Raw genomic sequence first — 18,883 nt, 5'->3', positions numbered from 1 at the left:
GAGCTTGTGGGTTTTGCAGGGTGCTTTGGGTGTTTTTTGGTAACCCTTACTTACACTGACACACACACACCCCAAGGCCTATTTATTTAATTTATACTACGATGCGTTAATTTTTTATACCTGAGAGGTTACCACAGTTTGAGGGCGTTACCACAACACCTTTAATATTTTTGCCTGGACTGAACACACCTGTGTTCTTACTTGAGGGGTCACCACAACCCCTGACCTGAGAGGTCACTACAACCCCCCCAACCCAAAATAGGTTTGATTTAAGTTATATATTGGCTTACCCTGGGGCAACAATTCAAAAAAATACTCTCTCAGTCACCTTTCTGGGTTTAATATTTCTTGAGTGGAATAACAGATCCAAGACCTACACAGAGTAATTGCCATGGCCTCTCACAAGTCATCCAGGTCATACCTACATAGTAGAGCTAGCAGACATTGCTGGATGTGATTCTGCACATAACATATGGCAAGAAACAGTCTGGAAAGTGTTTGTTACAGGGAAGTGGTCATCCAATTCCGCTCACCAAAATGCAACCTGGAAAGATTCAATGAGAGCAAAAATCCTTCATGAAGTTTGTCATTTTTTACTGTTAATTTTTTTTTTTTTTTTAAAGGAAATAAGACAGAACTCAGATTCATAGATACTGAGGTCAGAAGGGACCATTATGATCATCTAGTCTGACCTCCTGCACAACGCAGGGCACAGAATCTCACCCTCCCACTCCTGCGAAAAACCTCTCACCTATGTCTGAGCTACTGAAGTCCTCAAATCGTGGTTTAAAGACTTCAAGGAGCAGAGAATCCTCCAGCAAGTGACCCATGCCCCATGCTACAGAGGAAGGCGAAAAACCTCCAGGGCCTCTTCCAATCTGCCCTGGAGGAAAATTCCTTCCCAACCCCAAATATGGCCATCAGCTAAACCCAGAGCATATGGGCAAGATTCACCAGCCAGATTCCCAGGAAAGAATTTTCTGTAGTAACTCAGATCCCACCCCATCTAACATCCCATCACAGGCCATTAGGCCTATTTACCATGAATATTTAAAGATCAATTAATTACCAAAATCATGTTATGCCATCATACCATCTCCTCCATAAACTTATTGAGTTTAATCTTAAAGACAGATAGATCTTTTGCCCCCACTGCTTCCCTTGGAAGGCTATTCCAAAACTTCACTCCTCTGATGGTTAGAAACCTTCATCTAAACTTCCCGATGGCCAGTTTATATCCATTTATTCTTGTGTCCACATTGGTACTGAGCTTTAATTCCTCTCCCTCTCCGGTATTTATCCCTCTGATAAATTTATCACTCTTGCCCAGGAGCTGTCCCAATCCCGATTATTCCAATGAACTCCATGGAGCTGTGGTCACTTTTTTTGATATTATTGGCTCCCCCTATCTCCCAGAGTGTGTTGTGAACAAATCAAAGCCAAACCATTCCAGCACGTGAGTAGGCCAAAGCCTCGGCTGATTGCTTTTTATAATACTCTTTATTTGATTAAAGGATTTGTATTCTTTGTGTACACTGGAATGTGTTCTATTCCCTAGGTCATTATTATACAGGGTTACAAAACTTTTTTTTTTTTTTAAATATTACCCCCAAAGTAATTTAAGAAAAATGCTCCTTTGATGTTTGAAACTAAACTTGACTCCATTTTAAAATCATACAGACAAGCAACTCTTGAACACAACTGAATTAAGATTCATAGTCTACTTAACTACAGGACAGGATTTGCTTCCCCTCTCCCAGAACACATCACCCTCACATGGAAAGAACTGGAGTTACGTTTCCTCACTGATGCAATTAAGATAACATGGGAGAGACAGCTAACTTCTTTGGCAGACAACCCTACAAGCATTGGTGTGCACTTAGTCTGAAACAGGTGTTCTCGCGCTGGAGCACAGTGCGCAAGTTTCTAGGACTTCCATGAGCAAGAAATTTCATTTCCTGTCACCCACAAACCAGTGAAATAGTTATGTTTGGATAGAACCATGAGGCCTTGCTATAATGGTGGTTAGCAAGGTTCCTTTTTGAAGTTGTGCGATCAGCCAGGCACAGCTCAGATGTAGTCAGGCTGAGACCACCTCCCAATGTCATCAAAAATGGTTCTAAAGGAAGTAGGTGAGAAATGTTTTAAGTGAGGACGGGGTAGACAACGCTATTCCAGCTAGTCAGAGAGGAAACACCTTTTCTATGGTGCAAGGGAGTGTGGCTGTGTGCAGCCCTCGCACCACAGGGCAAACTTAAAGCACTACAGTACATTTGACTTTTACCTGAAATCTCTGTGCTGCAACCAAGGCTTCCCTTCTCCTACTCCATCAGTAAGTGCCAATAGGATAAATCTCCTTGGCTCTTACGTGGGCCCAAGCAGACTTACCCAAGCATGAATATGTCAGAGTAATTCAGACCTGTTTATCGGGTTGAACAAGGCAGGCTCCATACCCTTTTACAAGCTGCGTCTAGGAAGGGCTAAGATGCATACTGGCAGGTATGGGGGCTCAATTTACTGGGGAAGATTCAAATGGATCAAGAAAGGCAATAAAGATTGTTCACTTAAACCAGGCAAAATTATTTTAAGCATCTGGCCTAGGGGCTACACCAAACAGTGACAGGAAATTCCAGCAAAAGTTGAGTAGTTCCAGGTGCCCCCCCCCTTCTGCAGTTGGAACCAGTCAATTCAGAAGCTGCATTCTCTCTGCCAGCTGGAAGACAACTCTGCTCTAACTCACACCAAAGGCACATGGGCTCACTGTGGGAGCTGGCCCAAGTGCAGGTCCATCACCAAGAAGCAGAGCTGAACAGGCAGCAAGTCAGGAGTACAGGCAAAGGGAAGGAACAGGTTTACTACAACCACCCAAAACCTCAGCTTTAAAACTGAGGCTTAGTCTGATCAGCTTATTCCATTCCCAAGAGAAAGGGATCCAGTAGGCATAATGCCCATGTATAGAATATTTTAATGCATAGTTGAATCCATGGAAACAAGGGCTGGAGGCAGGGGATAAGTTAAAATTGCAACAATCAGAACAAAAGAAAAGGAACTCTTGATATACTAAAAAGGAAGAGAATGAGGTGTAGTTTCATTCTGGCATTGAGCTAAGTAGCCAGCTTTGTGGGAGAGAGGAAGGGGAGGTATCAAAGCCAGGATTTCTCAATGGAGATCCTGCTTTACTGATGGCCAGTAAAATCTGCCAAAGAAATTAGCAGCCTTTCCCCCATATGATCATGTCAATTCTCTGCCAAAGAATGCCCGTGACCCAGGAACACTGCAGTTGGGCAGGCAGAGCCGTGTGTCCTAGCAGAGAGAGGGCTGCGGCGTTCCAGACATTCAGAATAAACTTCAGCCTTTTTTTCTTTTAATTTAAAAAATTCATTTGTTATTCCCTGCTGCTGGTGTTACAGGATTTCGTATTTGTCCACCAAGAAGGTGGTCTCCGTGGAAAACCTTACAGGGCTGTTCCCATCTACCTGGGTCACTTTGGTAACCTGTGGAGATAACACACACAGTCAGTTCAGCACTTGATATTCTACCTCCAAAACACAATTAAGCAGAGATTTTTCAGTTCACACCAGGACAACAAAGGGGCTGGGGTGGCTGGGCACATCATCTCTGAACCACAATGTCAACTTCAGCTTGAGATCCTAAGTAAGAAGAGTTTGGTTCTCAGCTGTCCTTAGAGGACAAGGATCCAGACAGTTACCTCATTTATGATAACAACTAAGTCTCTGCTCAGAGCACCCTGGACAGAACTGAACTGAACTGTGGCTTCTGGTTAAGAGTCAAGGTGGAGAAAGATCACACTGCAGCTGCTCATTTTGACCAAGCAGGTAGATAATTAGCCTTCAGTTCCCCATCCTGTGACTGTTTACCCCACCCAAACAAGCCTTGACATTAAGACAAAGGGAATTTTCATTTGTTTCAGGTGATCTATCATCCTTCGCTTTCCACTCCAGAACACTTCTCAAACACTTTGATAAATGGATTGCTTTAGCCACCATCTCATGAGGACAAGCGTGACTAATGCTTAGGAGAGGCACTGAGGAAGAAATCCAGATCCAACTGAAATTGCAGGGCAAGTTTTAGAAAAGCTGAGTGGAATTATCTGAGATGGAATTTGGCCAGGATACCAGCACTAATGCCCTAGCTCATGAAAAATATCTTTAACACAGGTGCCTAGGAACTGTGTCTCTTATGAAGGAGATGGCAGCATAACGTCCCTAGCATCAGGCTGTGTGCACTTACAGAGGGCTGGTCTACACTACTGCAGTAACTAACTTTCACAACTTAGAATGGGTATAGAATGGCTTCCGTATGAGGAGAGGTTAATAAGACTGGGACTTTTCAGCTTGGAAAAGAGGTGACTAAGGGGGGATATGATAGAGGTCTATAAAATCATGAGTGGTATAGAGAAAATAAATAAGGAAGTGTTATTTATTCCTTCTCATAATACAAGAACAAGGGGCCACCAAATGAAATTAATAGGTCACAGGTTTAACAAACACAGGAAAGTGTTTTTTCACGCAACGCACTATCAACCTCTGGAACTCCTTGCCAGAGGGTGTTGTGAAGGCCAAAACTATAACAGGGTTCAAAAGGGAGCTAGACAGATTCATGGAAAATAGCCATTGATGGACCTATTAGCCAGGAATGGTGTCCCTAGCCTTTGTTTGCCAGAATCTGGGACTGGGTGACAGGGCATGGATCACTTGATAACTTGTCTGTTCATTCCCTTTGGGGCACCTGCCATTGGCCACTGTCAGAGGACAGGATACTGGGCTTGATGCACCTCTGGTCTGACCCAGTATGGCCGTTCTTATGGTCTTAACTTCAGGTACGTGAATAACGTAACTAAAGTCGACGTAGTTAGATCCACTTACCGCGGTGGCTACGCTGCACTGGGTCGATGGGAGAGCTTCTCCCATCAACTTCCCTTACATACACTAATTGATGGGAGAGTGCTCCCCCCTCAATTTAGCGTGTCTTCACCAGACCTGCTAAATCGACACTTGCTGCATCGATTGGAGCAGTGCAAATGGGGCAAATATGCCCTGATTCACCACAACCACCTCAGGCAGCACTTAACCATTTCCTGGAAGATTCCCATTTAGTGCTAATGTAGCCCCACCTCCCTAACTTGAGAGATCTGAGAAACCACAGCACAAGCCATCCTCATTACTGCTGCCTATCTTTCAGCAGTGCCAGGTGGGAATAATGTACTGGACTGAAGGAAGAGTAGCTTCCATGCAACTCGCAAGGGCTGAAAAGCAGTGAGTGGGAACTGCAGCAATATAAAATGAAGAAGCTGCTCTTAGGGAAGATCCAGCAGAAAAAGATTAAGAAGAGAATCTGCCTGAGAAGAGAATGGTGCAACAGGGTGTGTGGCAGAGCAGCCAGCAAAGGGAAGCAAGGGTGGACGGTATCAGTATCAGGACAGCTCCAGGAGTATCAGTGACACAGGTGAGTGGGTGCTACGAACGCAGAGCCAAACACCTGTCCACAAAACAATTAGTGTGCCACTGCGACTGTTCATTCTGAGGACTGCAGTGCATTGGGCTTCTAGGCAGAGCCTCCCAAGCTCTGCACCAGAAGGACACATAAGAAGTTGGGGGTGGCCATACCTGTATGTTGCAGTAATTCTTTTTGGAGATGAAGGAGACTTGCACCGGGAAGAAGTCATTGGGCTGCCCGGCTATGCTGAACTCCAGGCTGCCACTCTTGTTTTTGGCATCTATCACTGGTAGGCACCATTCAAGGAGATTCCTCCTGCTGTCATGGCGATACTCCCCATCAATCTCTCCAATCACTGGGGCGCCAACACTGGACCTATAGCAGGGCAATAAGGAGCTGCTCATTTGCACACAGGTTAAAGACACACTTGTAACAGCCCCAAAGGGGACACCTCAACTCCTAAAAGCTCTCCAAGGGCCACGGGTAGGGCCCTACCAAATTCACGGCCATGAAAAATGCATCACGGACCATGATATCTGATCATTGTCTTGTGTGCGCTTTTATCCTATACTATAGCGATTTCACGGGGGAGACCAGTGTTTCTCAAATTGGGGGTCCTGACCAAAAAGGGAGTTCACAAGGTTATTTTAGGGGGTCACAGTATTGCCACCCTTACTTCAGAGCTGACTTCAGAGCTGGGTGGCTACAGAGAGGCAGCTGTTGGCCGGGCGCCCAGCTCTGAAGGCAGTGCCTCTTCCAGCAGCGCAGAAGTAAAGGTGGCAACACCACACCACGCCAGCCTTACTTCTGTGCTGCCGCCTTCAGAGCCGGGTGGCCGGAGAGCGGCAGCTGCTGACTGAGGGCCCAGCTCTGCAGGCAGCAGCGCAGAAGTAAGTGTGGCAATACCAGACCGTGCCACTCTTGCTTCTGTGCTGCTGCTGGTGGCAACTCTGCCTTCAGAGCTGGGCTCCCGGCCGGCGGCCGCCGCTCTGCAGCTGCCCAGCTCTGAAGGCAGTGCTGCCGCCAGCAGCAGCACAAAAATAAGGGTGGCAGTACTGCAGCCCCGCTATAACCACCTTGCAACACCTGGAACTCCTTTTTAGGTCAGGATCCCTACAATTACAACACTGACATTTCAGATTTAAATAGCTGACATCATGAAATCTACAATTTTTAAAATCCTATGACTGTGAAATTGACCAAAATGAACCGTGAATTTGGTAGGGCCCCAACCATGGGTGAGGGAGGGAGAACAGTCAGTCCGCAAAGGGTAAGAGAGGCAGTCACAGCTCCTCAGATGGGGGAACAAGACAGCACTGGATTTACAGCAGACACATGCATTTCATATGAATGCCATCCCCTCCTATGCTACCCCCGTGATTGCTGGAAAGGGAAAGAACCTACAGGATATTTACAGGTACTTGCTGACTCCAGCCCCATCCCCAAATCCTACTTACGGCAATGGGATTGTGATGACCACATCATTCAGTTCTAGGCTCTCCTCTTGCAGCTCATATTCAATGTTAACGTCACAACCATTCCCACTTTCTGACGGCCAGCAGTTAACTAAGGGCACAAAAGCGCACACTGGATCATGTGACATTGTTCTATAGGAACAGGCCTCTGGAGAAAGACACACTTAGAAAAATGCAGGACAGCACTGAATGAAGGAGGAATAGTCATCAATACCAATCACACTCAAGAGCTGCCAGCCCACTTGACTGAGTTGCAGAGCAACACACTCAGTATCGTTTAGCATTACTGAAAATGGCTTTTGACTGGCTAAAGTGATTGTTACAGAGGGAAGAGGCACTAAAATCATGTCTTCCCTCGGATAATATCAAAGAGTAAAACATTCTGCTGAAGGCAGAGCCTGCTGTAGCAGATGAGTTGTCATTTCCTATCCAAGGCCAATCACAGCTTCTTCAGCCCAGGCTCCTGTATCCTACCTTAAGAATGCCACATGCATGCTTTCACTCACTTGTCAGTGGAATGAAAGACTCTTCTGTGGTCTGCAACCTCCATTTCAGCACCCCCACATCACTGTTAATAGGGAATGATTTCTCTGGGTTCTTCAAGCCAATCAGAGATTCAGCAGTAAAAAGTTTCTTGTCCACATTTGGGTGAGTCTGAAATGAAGGAGATGGGAACACACAGACTGGGTAAACTGTTCATTGTTTTAGTTTTAACTCAATGGAGAGCACAAATTTGTCTAGGTAATACTGTTTCTTGTGAGGTGCTCCTGACCACACATGAATTCCTTTGCCAGGGAAAACTGCCGACTTCAAAGTGCTACAGGATCTCGGTTGCTCGGCAATCCAGAGTTCACTCCAAGAAACAGAAGGCCAGTTTACCAAAAAGTTTCATTTAGCCTATTTCTCCAATGCTTTCCTTTTAAAGGGGATTCTAGCAGATAAACTGGGGCTGACATTTAGGTTTTTATAAAATAAGTTTTAATGAAGCTTGAGATCATCAGGAATATTTCCACTTAAAAATAAATTCAAATTGAAACTTATTTTTAAACAAAAGTACAGCCCCCTGCCTTCTGCAACTGGGTGGAACAGACTAGACACTAGTGAAACTCTTTTCCTTGACCAAATTCAGATAAATGCAAAAGTTAAACCATCTAAATAGGGAAAATTAACACTTGGACTATAAAAAACAAGTTTATTATACTATAGCAATAGATGTGTGCAGCTATTTCAGCAAAGCCACTTTTTGGTGATTAGCATCTAAGTTATATTGGAAGGAGAGGAGCTGCCACTGCCACCTCACTCTTCCTGGAGCAGCAGGTGCTGGAGTGTTGAGGAAGAATTCTCAGCCCCCTGGGAAAGTCCATCACTGAACACAAGACCCTCTGACCAATTAAGCAGCAGCACTACCAAGTTTATAGAAGTTCTAATGATGGCCATGACACAGGGCATATGAAGTGGGGAAACCTTCAGGGCTCAGCAAGCACATGGAACCATGTGGAGAGAGGAAAGGTTGAACATGTGACAGTCTCCTGAGTTTACAATACTGACTGTAGCCCAAAAGCTGTGGTTCTAGAGACCGTCTCTGATATTAAGAGCAATGACAACAGCAAAAGTAACTGGGAGAATAAGCAGTCTTCTGGTTGATTAAATCATTTTTCATTGGCTGAGAGTAACTTGATACAAACATTCTCTTCCTTACAAAGGAAGCTCTCATGATATAACTAGTGTCAAGCAACACACTGGGACTGTTGCAAAGTCCAAGTGAAATCAAGTGTGCGTCAATGTGCATCACAGGATAGATAAGACTGTGGCAGCATGATAAGTGTAAAGAACTGTAGTTTTCAAGTTAACTTGAGTTTTTTGAGCATGAGATTTAGCTGTTTATTTGTGCTGCACTTATATTTACTGTAACTGTGTGCTATTTTCCACTGTATCTATTGGGAGAACTTGAATAAAAATACACAATACAGTGCTGCTACCATCCACAACAGAAGCATGTACGGAAGCCAGGACCATCAGCCAGTCTTACCTGTAGCTGTACCCCCTTCTTGTCTTCATTTTCTACATGGAGGCGAATCCGGGCAAACTTTTCATCTAAGATCCTCAGCATGATCATGCCGTGCAGCTCCATGTTCTGTAACCCGCCATCACGGCCACAAGTCAAGGAAATCTTCTCCTCTATTTTCATATGCACGCTGCACAGAAAAGAAAGCCCAATACACACCAAATGCCCTGATTTGACAGGCAAGATGGTTATTTCCTCCCTTTAAGATCTGACAGGGAGCAACTAAGTTTTTAAAAGGGTGTCCAAGAAGATGTTGTCATAAAAAGAATGACCCAGAGTAGAGTGGTGCAGAACAGAATTATGGAAACATGCTCTTCTGCTCTAAACAGATTCACACAGAAGACACTAGAATCAACTGAGTGTGGTATAAGTCTCGAACAGATGAGAGCCCAAATACAGAACCCTGGCTCTTCTTCTGCAGAAAGCTCAGGCAGTTTTCAAAAGAAAAAGCTAGACACTGGGAAGAATTCTACATTTTACCTTAAAAACAAAGGGAGACCTTTGGTGCTTCAAAAGACACTAAGCGAGTTTATGTACTGCACTGCCAAGCTATTCTATTCAGTACAAAACAGAAAACATGTAGGCAATATGAAAACTTGTCTAGAAAGGAGGGCAGCCCTAGTCATGTTTCACTTAATCTCATAAAACTGGTATGTCATCTCTAATGGGAGCAGATAGCTCTGTGCTCCAACATGGAAAACTAGAAATGTGCATACATGTACTCTAACTGGCAATTAGTCAGGAACTTTTCAAGACTCCACCAACACTCAGAGCAGGGAAAGCAGATTTCTGATCCAGCCACCTCGATACTCGGTATCTGCTGACAAACTGAAAAGTCCCAGACAAAAGCAACAAAAATAGTTAAGGAGTCAGAGGAATGGAAGTATGAAGAACTATTACAAACTCTGTATAGTTTAGCTAACAGCAGATGGGGGAGGTGGGAAGACAGCTGTCTCAAAGTATCTGAAGGATGCAGACACCAGGAAATGAGTATTGGGAGAAAGGGAAAAATTAGGCTGGATATTTGAAACGAAAATTCAAAAAAGATAAGGGTAAAATTTCCAAATCACCTAACTGACTTAAGAGCATGAGTCCCAATAGCTTTCAATGAGATTTATGCTCCTAACCACCTAAGTCACTTTTGAAAATGGGACTTTGCCTAAATGAATCCAGAGCCTCTTGAAAATTTTACACAAGAGCTAAAGGTCAGCATGTAAGAACCGAATGGTGGGAAGAAATCTATTTTATAAAATAAAGTGAAGAGCTTTGACAGATTTAGAAGCCATCACTGGAGCCTGCAGTCACACTGAAAAGAGCATCCTCTTACAGCCCAGGACAATACCTACCTCTCCATGTTAATAGGTGGAGCGAGAACCTTGGCTGCCTCTGAGGAACGCTTGCCTACAGAAGAGGTCATGATATTTTCTCCTTCTGATTTCAGCTTGTCCACAAAGTTGTCCACCTCTTTCCCTTTAGCTCCAAGCTTCAAAGCCTTACTGGGACCTGATGGTCTAAAGAACAAAAATAAGATGTAAGCATCTATCCAACAATTATGGTAGCAGATACAAACTTTCCACAATTTTTTCACATCATTACAATTGGACCATTCCATCATCACAGCTTTTACTTTTTGAACCCTTTTCAAGACACGTTAAGAATAGAAATGATAGTCTTGTGGGTAAGGTACTGAACTGGGACTTAGGAAATCTGGATTCTGTTCCCAGCACTGCCAATTGCTCTGTGACCTTAGGCAAGTCATTTAATCCATACCTCAGTTCCTCATCTGTAAAATGGGGATAGATCTGTGAGGTAGGACAGTATGATTTTATCTGTCAGGTTAGATTCGTTAATGTTATGAGGCACTTGGATACGGTCATGGTGAGTGCCACAAAAACTCCTATACATAAAAAGGGCAGTCTAGAGAGCATGTGATGGCTGCGACAGGCATGGGCAGCAATTTAGGTTGTTAGAAGAACAAGTACAGATCCACCCAAGGTCAGAAGAGAGGTTTCTGCTTTATGAAAATTCTCAATACTGCTTTAAAACAACCCAGTGGGAATATCCAGCATCTTTATTCCACTCAGCAGCCGCATGCATAGAAGCACCATGATTACTAGAAAGCTGCAAACATGCAGAATCATGAGGTAAAGTGAAAGCTCAAAACATCCAAAATACACATTAGCTGGTAGAAAAGCTCAAACTTAGCTGGAAGAAGAAACTGACATATGCACAAGGTAGTAGAGAGCACTAGCGCACACACACTGTCCATGGGTACCTCCCTCACTTACATATTGTGCATTTTTTAACATCCCTCTAATTTCACTTGTCTAGCAAAGCAGTTAATCAGCAGGACAACCTAAAACTGGACTTGTGTTGGAAATGGGCCACCTTGATTATCATACACATTGTAAGGAGAGTGATCACTTTAGATAAGCTATTACCAGCAGGAGAGTGGGGTGGGAGGAGGTATTTTTTCATGCTGTGTGTGTATATAATAAGATCTTCTACACTTTCCACAGTATGCATCCGATGAAGTGAGCTGTAGCTCACGAAAGCTTATGCTCAAATAAATTGGTTAGTCTCTAAGGTGCCACAAGTACTCCTTTTCTTTTTGCGAATACAGACTAACACGGCTGTTACTCTAAAACTGGACTCTCATTTTCACAAACAGTCCACAATATCTTTTCTCTTGTTGATTGATGCACTCTATCTTAGAGCCCTGCACCGGACCATTTTAATCCAGCTCCCACTATTACAGCAACAGATCCTGCAGGACCCCAATCCGGATGCAGGAATCTACACTAGTCCCAGGTAGGGCTCTAGTCTACCTGAACCAGTTTCATACCTGGCTGGTGCTGGTGCTACTTTGGGCTTCTCTGTTTCAATAATGGTCTCTGTGATCATGGCTGCAGTCGTGCCCCCAGACACAGCCGAGCTGCCAAATCCACCGAAGCCTGGTGCTTTTTTGCCCTGTCTCTCTGCATCCCTTCGGGCCTGCTGCAACTCCTTGGCTTTACGGCGCATTTCAGCCTTTGCCTCACGCTCTTGAGTCTAGAGGAAAAAGACCAGAGACTGACTAGACCTTTAAGACTTTGCTCTATTCCATGCATTAATCAATAAGAGAAAGAGGAGATGAAGGCAGGACAAATTTATTTTAACATTTTGTAAACAATTTGATCTGAAGAATTAAGGGTTATGATCAAACCTGGAACAAACAGCAACTTCACAGTACAAAAAGCAGTAATTCCTGGACACACGACAGACTATTTCATTTCAAACAACTAAGACATGGAATGGCTCTGCCCCACCTCTCTGACTGCTCGGAACACCTTCTCTTCATGTGAGTCCATCTCTGTGAAGGTCCGAATTTGTGCCAGGTTTACGTTCTCACGGTAGCCCAGGGCAACAATTTCATCAAAGGCAAAAATCAGGTCAAAGCAGTGCTCAGAGATCTCGTTCTCCTCCAGAGCTCGGCAATATTCAGGAATCTGGTTAGGGAGAATAATTAAAGAAGAGTCTCCACAGAGGAAGAGAAGTTGACTACTTCAGCAAACCCTCCTACCACATGTACAGGGTGAATTCATCCCTGTGCAGAGATTTAGCAGAAGGCCTATGGACTACTTACATTCTATTTTTATGGTGTGAGACTTAAGAGGTGCTGCGGCCTCGTGTAGGATCTGCACTGGGGTTAATTTCAACCAAAGGCATCACTTCTGTAACCCTCCCCGCCTCACCTGGCCCCAAAATGCCACCCCAACACTATTTAAAGCCATTAACCAGTCATTGCTTTTTTACACTGCTTAATAGGCAGACTGAATGTCACTATTAAAGCATGCACTTTTAAGACTAACTTTAAATATAATATTCTATTTGAGCTACATTTTAACAACAGAAGCCTGAACAGGCAGCAGATACTAAGCTGTGATTTCCAGGAGTTCCCCTGGCTGTATCTGGCTGAGAAACAAAGCTTTATACAGACAATACTATGCAGATAGATTTTTGCAGTAGGAGTACTACTATAGCAATTGCATACAGTAAATTAAATCCCCTCTACTTATTTATTTTGTACAACTGGTACAAAAGTTTTGTTTACAGCACTACATACTTGTTAACAAATACTTAATTTACTGAAGGATTGGGCTGTTTTGGTTTAAATCTCATTGATTAACTCAAAGCCAGAGACTTCCTCCATATGGGTCTAAGTCAAGGAATAGTGCAGAAGCTTATGGGATCACACTCAATGATTACTTCCGGGTCACTAATGGACCACAGGAGATCAGATTCTATTATGAGGCAGTAGATACAGTAGTAATAGCTCTCCAATACAGCACTCTGTATCATCATTGCTTCAATACAAAATTCAGATGATCTTGTCCTAAGTAAGCTTGGAATAAAGTCCTTACCACTCTAGAGAAGAGCCGGAGTGTTTCTAGATCTTCCAGGATATTGCTGTTTTTGGTGGTGATCAATACCATATACAGCTTCTCCATTGGCTGATATACATATCGCACACTCTCTGTCTCCACAAACGTGTGTTGTTTCCCAGTGTTCATAAGTTTGGGGAAGGCTGCCAGCAGCCCCTCAATGCGGGTTCGAGTCATCTCCACGAACTGCCGAGAAACTATGGCCTTCCCTGCCTTTGTGCAGACGGCTGCCGCCAAGAGCACCTATGGGGAATACAAGCAGTGGTTAGTTTAATTCATCAAGCAAACAGATTTTCTGAGACTAGACAGTCTCACAAAACCTTTGAGATAACGTTAATTGTCTATGTAGGTGAAACTCTGGTCAGAGACCATATATTCACGCTCATCTGTATAGTGCCTAGCATACTTAGTGATAAACAAACATTTTCATGAACATGTATATTTTTTATCCATGCTTCCCCTTAGCATGGGGAACAGAATTTTTCTAGGGGGAGACCCACTTCTGTTTTTGGTGCTCCTCCCATTCCCGTGTTCAGAGCTGACATAGCTAACTAACCTGAATTCACAGACTAGTTTTAACACAGAGGTAGGGTACAGTAAAATCTCAAAAGTGTTCTGAACACTTAACTTAATAATGCACAAGCACACAAAAACGGATCTCAAATGCTACTTGCTAGAGTAGCAAAGTAAGTTATACATTCCATTAACACTGTCTTCAGTGAGACTACCAATAGTTCAACCACACCAGAAGATGACTTGCCAATGGGAAGGGCGAGTGTCAGAACACAGCTACTGACACACTAACCGCCTGCAATGCCTTCAAAGTGCTTTGGCCATTATTAAAATGATGCTACCTTTCCCATAGATAAGCTTGTTTAAAAGGGACATTTATGGAGTTTAGGCCCAAAATTTAGCCTTTGAGGAAAATTATAATATTTTTACCACATCTACTATCAACAGAAAGGATTTAATGAGATTTCTTTTAAAGGTTCTTTTCACCAAACTTGATTTTCTTAAATGATATTCCCAGGTGGTACTGGAAACCCCACTGGAACCTGGTGTAACTGTAGAAGAACACACACAGAGCTCTGACTGTTATCACGAAACTGACAAGCCAAGTTTTATTGGCCAAACTGAGTAACGCACAAAAAGTAATCCAAAGGCAAAGGTACTGAAAAGTAAGGTAGAATTGTTTTAAATTCTATTTTAATATAAACATTAAGAACAAATGAGGGAATGCTTTTAAATTTAATTTTTCTTTTCACAGTATCCCTTTAAAAAGTCAATTGATAACACATTTATGCTAATAAAATATTAAACATATTAATTACTGTTCATTGAGCATCTCTTGGGCTTTTCATAGATGTTATCACATTAATGAAATTCAAAAGTAGTCAGACGGATGCCAATTTATCTCTTATAGTCCTATCAGTTTCCTGCAGCTTCCTATCAAATAATTTCTCTCTAATGGAAAAAGATTACCATAACTTCTCAATTGAATTGTTTAGCCATACAAGGCAGATTCTGTTGAAGTCTCACAAAGATGTTGCTTCTTTATTTTGAGCTCTTTGTTAGTTAAGCAAATACTGCAATTATCAAATATAGACAAATTTAAGACCCTTTGCCAAAATATGCTCATAACCACACATTGCACAAGCCACTCATAGCTGGACATAATGCTTGGATGCCTCGATGAAACTGATTAAATCCCATCCAGACAGCAATGTCCTTATATTAAACCAACAACTCAGAGAGTAATGCAAGTCCATGGTATGGACAGGTTAGAAGTGAGCCTCAGGCTCCCACCATTGCCTAGTAGGGACTCAGAGCATGGTGCTGGACAGCCCAAATGCACCAAGCATACTTACTGCATCACTCACAGGTAATGCCCCCCTTTAAAGGGGCACTTCTGTATGAGGGACTGGCAGCCTTTTTGGAGATGGGATCTCCAATCAGATGAAGCAAAGGATTGTGAATGGAAAGCAAGGACAGGACTGTAATAATGAAAAGTTTACAGCCTTCAACTTTCCTAGGATGGCTGAGTCTGACCTACTATCACTTGAATGAGACAGTAAACACACACACAAAAGAACATGAGGCTACACTAAAGAAGACAGCCTTAATATTCTTTAAACTGTACAGGCAGTTTACCTAGGGGAGTAATCACAGGTTATTGTATGCTTATAAGGTACCACAGATCCTGTAATTGACACTATGCCTCTGATTCAAGAGCTACCACTTTGGAAGCAAAGACTGATGATGTGTCATTGCTTCATCCCAATCATTGACAACCCAAACAGAACAGCTTATAGGACCGTAAAAAGGGCATGTGTGTCAGGTTTGAGCATATTCCACTGTTCAGTCACACCATGTGGTTTTGGACATTGACCTGTTAGTGTTGATTCGATGTACATAGTACTTTGATAACCGTGTCAAGAGAGGAGATTCAGAAAAGTTAACAGCATCCTCAGTCTCTACTCTGCAAGGATCCAGAGTATGAAAATACTGTTTTACCATATTAAATGTCCCAGTGATCTGAGTAATCTAAGACTACTAGATCAAATATTTCAAGAAATTCCTATGCTGAACTATTACATATGGCAAATCTTGTTTGTAACTTAAAGACAGAATACGTTAGCAAACACCAGTTTCAGTTGTTTGGATTTCTTTAATTAGATGTAACTAATACTACAAACGTGCCACTTGAATATTCAACTAGTTTTTAAAAGGATGGCTTCATTTATTAATCGACAGTTTTGTTACTGGGAGGACAGTATCTTCTGGGTGGAGAGAGCACATTACACACACACCACATTATTAAAAAAAAGATAAATTTTCAACCTGCCATAACAATTCTTTTCAGACTACTAATTTGTGAAAGCAAGGGATAAGTCTTTTTAAAGGTACTTAAAATCCGTATTCTGCTATGCAAACAATTAACTCCTTTGGACAGAGGACAAAAGTTAAATTAGGTATTCTTGGTTTGGAACTTGTTTTAAAAGTACATTGTTCTTAGCTTCCCTAAATTAAGTAAAGCATTTTCCCAGCAATAAAAGGTTATAGCAAAGCAATTCCTTGTAGAAGGAGCTGTGAAATGTGAAGAGTGAAAAATTATATCAAACTAATACTCAATCACTACCCGATATTTGAGTAGAAAGGATTTGAAATGATCTATGAACCTGAAACAGTGATTAAGTTATACAGCACTTGATTTTGATGCATTACACATTTTGCTTACTAAGAAAAGGTTCAAATTACTTCCATTTTTTTTGCCATTAGTACAAATATTTTTTCCCATTAAATTCAAAGATCACAAAAATAGCTTGAGGGAAGAACAATTATTCAAAGGAGCAATCCCAAAAGTTAATGTCCTTTTAAATTAAGCTGTCCTTTTGTGTATATTATCCCATGCTGCACTTTGATTGCTAGATTGTCATGACTTGTTAAATGAACTAGAGGAAAATTTGACAGGTTGTAATTAAAAATCTTTTCTCTGATCAAATCCAAGTTGTTTCACCACCTCCAACAGGGTACGAAGCTGTTTTAAATCCATTTACTAATTTATTGAGCAATGTAAGCAAATTACACACTGTCTTTGGTCACAAAAACCACACGCTTGAAATTGTGTACAAGCCATGCTACTACAAAGGAAGGAGAGTGAAATGTAATTTACTGCAATTAGGAGCCAAGCTAGCCTCTTTACAATACAAATAGCTACTATACCTGAGTTCATAAAAAGAAAAAATAAAATAATTGCATACCAGTTTCAAATCCCCTGCATGAAGCAAGATGGGTAACAATTTGTATGGATCGAAGTTCAAATACAGATCACATAGCTCTTCTAATATGTTTGTACAAACTCTGGATTAATATTAAACTATGGGACTAGTAATTCTGCATGCCCAACTTGCCATGCCTTAAAGGAACCTGATTTTCAGAAAGTCCAAAATAACCATTCTCTGAAAATAAGGTACCTTCAGTTGAGCACTCAAAGTCCGTGTTTAGTTTTGAAAACCTTGGCCATGGACTATATAAAGAAACCAACATAAGTGCATTTTCTATAAGGACAGGGGTCTGAGGTCACAACAGGATTGTAAGGACAACTGAATTCTTTCCCCAGACCTGTCATTGATTCATGTGATTTTGTGCAAACTACTTAACTGCTCTGTACCTCAAGTTTTACCAACCTAAAATTGAGATAATATCTACATCACAGGGTTGCTATTGCCTGTAAAGTACTGTAAAAAAGCATGTATGATAATACTGTAATTCAAACAGCCAATTTTAATCAACTGTATATATAGTCATGATCTTATATATGCATATATACACACGGTCCATTTGTCTCATGTATGGCAGAAAAAATACTAATATTTTGCATTTCTATAGCACTTTTAATCTCTGAAATCTAACTGCTTTACTCAATATTCAATACTCTCACATCAATATAATTATATTGTTATAAGTGGAGAAACAAATATACAGAGGCAAAATAGCATGCCAACGTTCACTCTGAGGGACAGCAATAGGAAGAAGACTACAAGAGTCCTGACTACAAACCCTGTGCTCCAACCAGAAGTTTTCAAACTCCGGGCCGCAGAGCACTTGCTGGTCACTGGTCCTCCTTGTTTTCAGCTGTCAAATTAGATTGAGATCCAAACCATACTAGTTTCTTTTTCCTTGTAAGCAGCTGCTGTCGTTGCTGCAGAGACCTTATGTGATCAAGAATGGGAGTGGAGGTCTGCACAATGCGGAACGGGAGGCAAAGTGCCCCCAAGACACCCCCTCTGTTACACGGGGGCTGGCTCCAGGAAGCTCTGGGAACCCTGCAGGAGAAGGCTGCTTTGCGAGAGGGCATAGGCGTACGTCTGAGGACCAGTCCCAGGTGCAGGCATGGCAGCCTGCCCCGGGTCCGTGCAGGGGGACCTCCGGCTTTAGGGGATCTCCGGCTGTAGCGGGGAAAGGCACGCACCGCTGCTGGGGTGCAGGGTGGCAGCCAGAGAGGCAGGGTCTGAGGGTCTGAGAACTACGGCTGCAGCGACAACGAGACACAAGCCGGTGGGGAGGCCCGGGGCCTGAGACTCCCCGGCTGAGGGGACCAGTCTGATTCCACAGAGCGGCCTCCGCGACAAGGCGCTAGGAAGGGGCACGAAGAGGCCTGGTGCCCCCTTATTTCAGGGCTGGGCCCAGCTCCTCGTCCCCCCCGTGCCCCACGGCCCAGCCTCCCGCGACCGGCTCAGGCCAGCCCAGCCACTCCGAGTACCCGCTACCCAGGAGGCCAGGCTGGGGATGCGGCCTGGTCCTTACCATGGCGGCGGAGCGTGTGTGCAGCCCAGCGCGCTCAGTCTCTCGCGGCCTCAGCAGCGGCCGCCGCGTCTCCGTCCAGCGGCCCCACAAGATGGCGGCGCCGAGCCACGTCCGCAGCCGGAAGCGCCGCCACGCAAGGGGGCGGGAGCGTCCTG

At 43.2% G+C, this 18,883-nt stretch overlaps 1 protein-coding gene and 1 long non-coding RNA gene across 2 annotated transcripts in view; one reads left to right on the top strand and one right to left on the bottom strand.

Annotated features, from left to right (window-relative positions):
- LOC141976058 (uncharacterized) overlaps positions 1-1,122 on the top strand; it is a 14,278-nt gene extending 13,156 nt beyond the window's left edge. The window contains exon 3 of the long non-coding RNA XR_012636055.1: positions 624-1,122. This is a non-coding gene — a long non-coding RNA (uncharacterized LOC141976058). The remainder of the gene's footprint in view (positions 1-623) is intronic.
- ARCN1 (archain 1) lies at positions 1,063-18,883 on the bottom strand. Its single transcript, XM_074936838.1, has 10 exons — positions 18,729-18,883; positions 13,401-13,664; positions 12,306-12,485; positions 11,843-12,048; positions 10,344-10,508; positions 8,962-9,127; positions 7,439-7,586; positions 6,915-7,023; positions 5,628-5,832; positions 1,063-3,494 (listed from the first exon to the last, which is right to left on the bottom strand). The coding sequence occupies exons 1-10, from the start codon at positions 18,729-18,731 to the stop codon at positions 3,405-3,407; spliced, it is 1,536 nt and encodes a 511-aa protein (XP_074792939.1). The 5' UTR covers positions 18,732-18,883; the 3' UTR covers positions 1,063-3,404.

The sequence above is a fragment of the Natator depressus genome, chromosome 22 (assembly GCF_965152275.1).
Source record: "Natator depressus isolate rNatDep1 chromosome 22, rNatDep2.hap1, whole genome shotgun sequence".
Lineage (NCBI taxonomy): Eukaryota > Metazoa > Chordata > Testudines > Cheloniidae > Natator > Natator depressus.
Note: the sequence above shows the minus strand (reverse complement) of the source record. Positions and strands in the feature narration are given on the sequence as shown.